Source organism: Pteropus vampyrus, unplaced genomic scaffold (assembly GCF_000151845.1).
Source record: "Pteropus vampyrus isolate Shadow unplaced genomic scaffold, Pvam_2.0 Scaffold89, whole genome shotgun sequence".
NCBI classification, from domain to species: Eukaryota; Metazoa; Chordata; class Mammalia; order Chiroptera; family Pteropodidae; genus Pteropus; species Pteropus vampyrus.
Window position 1 is genome coordinate 5,498,717 of NW_011888870.1, and position 8,638 is coordinate 5,507,354.

At 34.8% G+C, this 8,638-nt stretch overlaps 1 protein-coding gene across 1 annotated transcript in view; it reads left to right on the forward strand.

Moving 5' to 3' along the window:
* Positions 1-4,722, forward strand: part of CFAP43 (cilia and flagella associated protein 43) — an 86,402-nt gene extending 81,680 nt beyond the window's left edge. The window contains 5 exon segments of the mRNA XM_023532723.1: positions 943-1,102; positions 1,662-1,826; positions 3,491-3,571; positions 4,200-4,353; positions 4,540-4,722. Coding sequence (XP_023388491.1) covers positions 943-1,102; positions 1,662-1,826; positions 3,491-3,571; positions 4,200-4,353; positions 4,540-4,706 — 727 coding nt within the window. The 3' untranslated portion in view covers positions 4,707-4,722.
* The last annotated feature ends 3,916 nt before the right edge of the window (positions 4,723-8,638 follow it).

Consider the following 8,638-nt stretch of genomic DNA (forward strand, 5'->3'; position numbering starts at 1 on the left):
AAGTCTAAGCTAGGGCTAAATTAGGTATATTATCACGGGGAAAGAATGCCTCCTCCCCGGTTTATGCCTGCAGAGACTTATCTATCTATTTTGTTGGGCTTTATAACTTCTCTTTGAAAAAGTGCATTTTGTTACATGATGCCTTATTTCAGAATGGAACTTACCTACATGTTCCATTATTCCATTATTATGAATAGGCAAGTTTTGGCAAAATCCTATGTTTTTTAATCTCCCTCCACATAAAAATACAATTTGTTTCTGCTACTAAGTACTTTTGGGCTCAAGTCGCATGAACAACTGTGTAAAAAATTAAGCAGATGTCCAAGAAATTTCCACATAGACACCAAACCAGTTAATCTCTTTTTTTAGGGGAGCTTGTTGTATTGCTGAGTGATTGGGATACTGTTTTAAATCCTTGCTTCATTTTGGGGCATATTTACTGCCACATTGATAAATACTTCTCTGATGTTCTCAAATGCAACAATATACATCATTTTCAGGTGTGGGCTATAAGAAGAAATATGAATTACCCAGAAATAGATTTGATAAGTAGCATACAGATTAAACATTGTGAATAGAATATCATAAGTCGATACATAGTCAGAACTTTAATAGATTTGTTATCGGATAGCATCTCTATTTTCTTCCACTTATGATCACAATTATATTAATCTTTTTAAATCATAAAATAAAACTTTATGAATGTATTTCTGTCCCTACCATTCTTTGAGCAGCCCGAGTGCAATTCCGTATCATAAGAAGCAGTATCATAGTAACCTCTAGGAAAGTTCATCATTGGGAAAATATTTTCCACATTAATCTCCAGCACGTTTTCCTTCATCTGAAGGAAAATTAAGTTTGGATTTATATTCTCAGATAATAGGTGAAATTTGAAATATAAGTATATTACAACTACTTACTTTGAAGTCTTTTTTAATTTAGATTACAGGAGGAGAAAGTAAAATTCCAGTTGAATTTGACAATCCAAATTCTCCTTAAACAAGGACAAGTAGAACTGGAGAATTTCCAATTACTGTTGGAGTATTCTGATGCAATTCTCATCAACAAGAACATAATTGAAGACCTGAATTCTGTGATTCGGGTAATTATCATTTTCTAAGGAGAAAAAATCAACTTATCACTAGCCGTACCAAATATTTTTCATTATTCTCCTATTTCCATGACAAAGATATTCATTTTCATCTAGCTTACAGAGTTTCTAACAAGATGCCTACTACATTTTTTTTATCTTTGTTTCCCTTAATGTAATGTGTCTGCCTTTGGGATTTTTCTCTTTATTTTTGGTTTTCAGCAGTTTATCTATAGTATCAGGAAATAGGGCAGAGAATAGGGATACAAATGCATACAGATTGACAGATTGATGATGGCAAAAGGAGTTCCTGCCTAACCATTGACATATAAAGTAAATTGGCTATGTCATTCAAATGCATCTTATATTCCTTCTGTTTAGTAACTATCATGCTTTATAGTGATCAGATTTTTGCCAAGTAATTTTTTAAATATTTGCTACATTTTATAAAAGAAGATAAAATTGTCTCTGTGATCCAAGTATTTTCTAATAATAGCATCCAGCTTCAAATGTTCTATTCTCTATGCAGAATCATATTATATGAATATCAGAATGTGCCTTTCTTTTTAAGACTCAAGGACAAAAGAAAATTGCTAGCATGATGGAAAGTAAAGATGTCCACAAAGGAATATTTCAGATTGAGTGGGATCATAAGAAAATGGAAATGGAAATGGAAGATCTAAATCAGAAGGCTTGGGATATTCAGATGCTGTTTTTTTCAAGAGAACGTCAAAAAGTAAGTTCTCTCTACCCCACTATATAATTTTAATTTCATTCATTAATGCATTTATTCATTCAACCAATATTTAATAAGAAGCCTTTGTGATATCAAGTATATTCTAAACCAGTAGTATTTCATAGTGTGTCTGTGAATTTTGTCTTTTTCTCTCAGTAATTTGCATTTGCTGCCTTCAGTTCTTTGTGACTCATGCAGTTGTATAACTCTATCTTGCAGTTCACCAAAATTTCCTGATTGTCAAATCCAGTGGTCCCTTTCCCAGTCATCACCACCCCTCGACTCTCCATAGCATTAGACAATCTTAATTATTCATTCCTTCAGCTTTAATTATCTTTGTTTTCTCCTGATTTTCTTCTAACATGTCAGACTACTCTGCTTCTTTTACTGATTTCTCATTTGCTTCTAACTCTTAAATATTCTTTAAGATTCTGCCATTGGCTCTGTTTGTGTTTCTTTCCATAACTTCTCCTTTGATGATCTCTATTTTTCTAACTTCAATGATCACTTCTAATAGACTAATCCAAGCTCTCTGGATTCCAATTTAATTCCAATTCCAATCCAGGCTCTCAGGCCCTGACCTCCCTCAAGCTCTATTTCTATATTTCCCGCCTCCCCATATCAACTTTTCTTAATTGCTTATTTCTGTTCTTTTCAGCCATTCACTCAAGCTTAAAGTTGTAGTCATATTTAAGAAACCTCTTTGCCTCGCCTTCCAAGTCTTGCCTAGTTTATCTATTTATTCCCTCATTCTCTATCTCCACTGCCTTTACCCTGGCTTGGGACTTCCTTTTCAATGTTTTAGACTATTTTATAATAATCTCCTAACTGGTCTCTTGACCTTGGGTCTTCTCTTATCTAATCTATACTATATACTACTATCAGGTTAATATTCCTATTCATCTCTAATAACATTACTACTCTGTTCAAACATTTTAAACTGCCACTTCTTATCCGCCAAATGAATTATGAAATCCTTAGGTGTGTGCTCAGTGTCTTTCAACCAAAATTTTCAAATTCATCCCCACTGTTCCTCTTATATATCCATATTCTTAAACCAAACTGATTACTGTTTTCTAGGATTCTATGTCTGTGCCTACTTCTTCTACCTGGAATATCTTTCCTCATTTTTTTTTTTACATCTTAAATCTATCTATTTTTCAAGGTCTAGCTTAAATGCCAACTCCTCCATAAAGCCTTTTGATTTCCCCAGTCCAGAGAATCCACATCCCATCTCAAACCACCTTTGAATCTGCATGTCACTTGACATATTTTCTGGCAACTAATCAATTCTACATGTTCTCTTTTTCTTGAGGGTAGGTCATGTTATCTATCTTTGTATTTTCCTCAGTGTCTTTAACTGGCTCACTGTTAATAGAGACTCAAATGAGACAATAAATATTTGGTGAATTGAATAAGTGAATTAATGAATTAACGAGAAAATAAACTCTAGGCGTTTGTAATTATTAGCATATAGGTGAGAATATCAGTGGCTAAATACAAGTAAATATTATGGCACAAAAAGTCAAATCAATCTTAACTTAGATGGATAATTTTTATGAAAACCGTAACTTTCAAAACTAAGATAATCTTTATAAAGTTACCTATTGAAAGAAATAGAGAAAAATATCTTTACATATATGGTGTTTTTTCTTCTCTCAAAGTATCTAACTGAACCAAACTATGAGACTATGATTGCCATTCAGATTGGAATTATGGAGCAAACCATTGCTGTTTTAGATAAGGTAGGTTTCAAAGATATTTATCATTATAATCCCAACAGTTGTGATTCATTTGAACAAAGTAATAGTGTTCCAAATCATGAATTCAAACAGAACCTAAAAAAATCTTGGTCCTTTACTGATATTCAGAATGTAATTAGAGATCCCTGAATGATGTCTTTACAACCAAAACAAGTCTGGTAGACTGAAGCATTTCTTTTAATATAAGAATTAACCCCTTGGGAGATATCTGAGTGTACAAATTTCCTATTATGATTTGTGTAATAGAAGGGTTGATAGTCTTGCTTTGTCATTGTAAAGGCTTTGTTTTTTCATAACTGCTTAATAAATGCTCAGTTTTGATTGTGTAGCATATATAAAATGAAAACGGTAATCACAAAGCTATGTGTTTATCTTTTATCATTTTTAAGAATATACAAGATTTTTTCTAAAATTTGATATTAACATTTCATTCTATCTTTCAACAAATAATTTAGTACCTACCATGTGCGAGCATTATGTTAAGCACTAGAGACATGGCAATAAGACGATATCTTAATGATGATAATACATTTTAAATTTAAGAACATCCTTATAATATATATTTTTTTCAAAATTACTTTCATGGGTATCATGGAAACAAACATTTCAGACTCACAAAAAAAATGTGGAAAACTGCAAAAAACTACTAAAAAAACTGGGAAGGTTCAGCAATCAAAAAGATATAGCAAATTATACCCTAAGCTGCAATTTACGAGAAGAGTTGGTTGCTGTCTCTGAGAGAAAAGATATCTGTAATGCATTGGGTAAGCATTTTTTTTCTTTACTCAACTGTAAGTTTCTTTAAAAGTAATCAATATTCCTGAAATCTATAGTTGTTATAAACTACCACCATTTCTTCCACATGCTTAATTGATTCTGAGTGCTATTTTTATATTTGAAAGTATAAATAATAATCCAACTAATTCCTTTCTCTTTCATTTTTGGGATAGGGTCTACACTGACTTGTGAAAAGATTGCCAAAGAACGATATGAAAACATGATGCAACAACAAAAGTTAATAAATATTTCAAAAAAACAAGCTGAACAGATTTCAATACTGCAGGCTGAAGTTGAAAGATTAAGGATGAAAACATTTCCTGCTCTTGTTCCAATGTAAAGCACAAGGCCAAATCAATCATTTGAAAAATTTCATTTGATTAAAATGTCTTTTTTCTTTCATATCAGGAAATTTAAGTAGAGTCTCTTCTCAGTTGCATATTTTTAATAGAAAATTATTTGATTTTAGCCTTAATCACTATAAATGTTTGTCCTCCATGAATAAATGTATAAAATATCATGAATTGTTTTCAAGAATGAACAAAATTTTAACTCAGAATGTGTTCAAGATATATTTTGTTTATTTAGTCTTAATTTGATCAAAAAGAAATTATTCTTAGCCATTACTGGCATTTCTGATTTCATAAAATTATCAGAAAAGTTATGAGACTATGGATGATTTTTATACTTTTCTATATTTCACAAGTTTTCTTTAATAAGCATTTCTTCTATTCTCAGAAAAAAAATTGACCAGAATGTTTAAGATTCTCTAGTAATGAGAACAAGCTGAACTGTTTGCTTTTACCAAGTCTTAAATCATTTGTAAATTTCAACATATTTTCTTCTGCATAAATATAATCTTCTACATTTCACATTCATTGTAACAGAACTCAATTTTGTGCCCTACCCAACAAGGTTTAGCAAACAGAAAAAAAGTATTTTCTGATTTCCATGGAAAGTTTATTGCTGTATTCATGTAGATGATAATAATTAAATAATGAGATTAACTGGTCAGAAAACTGCTTTGCCCTTCCATAGCCTGTGGCCTGCTGCGTTCCAAAACAATTGGGATCAATGACCACAATCTCTAAGTGATTCAATGTCTCATTGTTCTGCAATTTGTGAATTGTTAAGTTTAATCTGCAACACCATGTCCAGTGTATAGTGGTGTAGGTAAAGCAAGAGAATTATTATAAAACCTATTTAGAAAAAAACCTTTAGATTTCAATTCTTCTATTTAGAAATTACCAGGATAGTAGCACAGCTTATCAATGCCATATAGGAAAGGTAAGAGAAATTATGGGACCAACATTTTTGGTGATCCCCCTCCTTAGAACTAGAATAACTCCTGAAGTAGTCAGTTCAACTGATTCAGCAGGGAAGTGCCCATTGGTAATATTTCCTACATCTAGGGTCCTTCAAAATTATCTCTGACAGAGGGATTGTTGCGGGGTGGGGCGGGGAGGATGTGAAGAGTACAAATACTCTGTACTTAAGATGGGATTGTCAGACGTTCTCTGTCCTGTTGGTGTGAGTCAACCATGGATATACTAGGCTTTTTTTTGTTTTTTTTTCTGGTGATACAAATTCCATGTCACCTAAATTAGCTGCCTGGAGTCTCCATTTGTTAACAGTCAGTGCCATAAATTATACTAGATAATGCTCTGTGGATTCCCAGGTCTTAACCACTAGCCTGTTTGATTTCTGTTTCTTAGTGGCCACCTTGGGTGTCTCTGGCAGTGCTCCTTGCTTGAATGCTACAGCTTTGAGGCATGGATAGAGTGGAGGTTAGCAGGAATCTCTTCCCCCCAGGCTGTATTCTAGTAGCAGCACTTTTCAATAGGAGGAACCTTCTCGTTTGGGGGGGTGGCTTTCGAAGGGCACATGGGTCATGCACCCCAGCCTAGTCTTGATACTGTCCATGGTACTGATTCCTCATAGCTTCTGCTGAACAGCAGATACATTCATATTTTTATAGCCCTTTAAAATATTATCTATATTATTAAGAAATGTAATTAGGTTAAACATCGGATGGCTTTAAGCATAGGACTTAAGAGCAGGGCTCTGCTGGTGGGTTGCCTGTTATCAAATCCTGGCTCTGCCACTTCAGTTTTAAATAATTACTTTTTTAAATAACTACTTAATCTTCAATTTCCTCAACTTGAAAACTGAGATGTTGGTAATTTAATACTCAAATGAGTTAACATACTTTTTTAAACTGACACAAAGGAAATATTTTTTATGAATGTTATTCACTGTTTTTTAATATAAGCATTCCTTTTTATTGTACTTTGCTTTATTGTGCTTCACAGATACTGCATTTTTTACAAAATTGAAGGTTTGTGGCCACCCTGCTTTGAGCAAGTCTATTGGTATGATGTTTCCCAACAGCATATGCTCACTTCCTGTCCGTGTCACATTTTGGTACTTCTCACAGTATTGCAAACTTTTTCACTATTATTATTGTGTTATGGTGATCCGCAATCTTTGGTGTTACTGTTGTAATTGTTTTGAAGTGCCCATATAAAGTCAGTGAACTTAATGGATAAATGTGGGCATTCCGACTGCTCCACAGACTAGCTATTCCTTTCTTGGGCTTCCCTGTTCCCTGAGACACATTTTAATTAGGCCAATTAATTATCCTACAATGGCCTTCAAGTGTTCAAATGAAATCACACATCTCTCATTTTAAATCAAAAGGTAGAAAAGCATAGTGAGGGAGGCATGTTGAAAGCTGAAACAGGCCAAAAACTAGGTCTCTCTCTTGTGCCAAAGTTAACCAAATTATACTGGGAAACCAAAAACTTCGTGACTCACTTCACTACAGTGGTCTAGAACTGAAATCCACAATATCTCAGAGGAATGCCTGTAAATGTATCTCATTAAATGGAGTTGAAATTCAACAGAAATTATTTTAAAAGGGGGCGGGCACCTTATGGGCATCCCTAGGCCCCAAACTCTCCCATAATTCTGATCCATATTCCATGACCCACTTCCTGTTGCTGGCGTGCCCACTGTGCTGCTGGAGCTCTCAGCACCCAGCCAATGCCTTGGAAATGCCCGTTACTATGCCCCCATCTGCTCTCCCCAACTCTCCCAGAACCACACTCCCACTGATGCTGTAGTTCCTCCAAGTGACCAGGTAAGGGTGACTCCAGGGGATGTGCTAGTAAGCAGTGGGCAGCTGCAGCGAAATGCCAGCACCCATGCCACATTTAGGCCCTCTGGCTGAGCAGCAAGCAGTGACGAAGGATGGCAGGCACAAAACAGCACAGCTCCCCAAGCGTGCCCCATCTAGGAATCCCAGGGCCAGGGGAGGCTCATTTGAGGTCTGGACCATTCTTCTTGGGTTCATAGAAGCCAATGACAATGACAGAATCTAGAAGGCAGGAATTTGGGGTTGGGGGCAGATAGGAGCCAGGTAAGAGAGTTTACTAACATGGGCACTAACAATTAGAATGGGTCTCCTGCTATGACGCATATTAACAGTTTGTTAGATCATAGGGAGAGACTGATCTAAAAGTAAGATGCACTTGGAGGAGGGGGGCCTACTAGTAGGAAAGTACTTAAGTTTTGTTTTTCTTTTTAAACTAAGTAAAGCTGTTTTAGCCCTTAAAAGGACTCGAAAGCAGAAATCCAGAAAGCCCTCAGGAAGGACTAGAAATACAGCTTTTCTGCTCCCAAATTTACATAGAATAGTGTAAAGAGATGAGCTTTTGTTTCCCAAGCACAATTCCAAATTCTCAGAGATTGGGCCAGCTTGGATCATATTTCTGTATATGGCCAGGATGACAAGTAACCTTGTACACAACATGGCAGCCAGAAAAACCCTATGAAGGTGGGTTTCTGCCTGAGGAGTAACTATGAACTAAGTAGACACTCTAAGTTTAATCTATTTTATAGATAAAGCTAGAAAAGTAAATGAAAGGCCTTGTAGGCCCTGATGCCTTGAAATGGGAGAGGAGGAGATGTGGTTGTGTATAAGAGATGGTCATTTCACTAAATGAGATAAGGAATACAAGAAATAAATTTGAAGAGACAGGAAGAATATAATTTTGGACATGTAAGTTTAATTACCTGCTTGACCATCTAGATGGAAATATGTGGTAAATGGATGGAAACAAGGTTCATAAACTTAGGACAGAGGCAAGCATTTTTTGAACAGTTTAGGTTTAGACATTTACCATATTGGACTGTTTTTTTAACATTAAAACTTTTTTTTTTTTACCACGATAAACAAAACAGTGTATTACAAGTGATTTCCAAAACTGC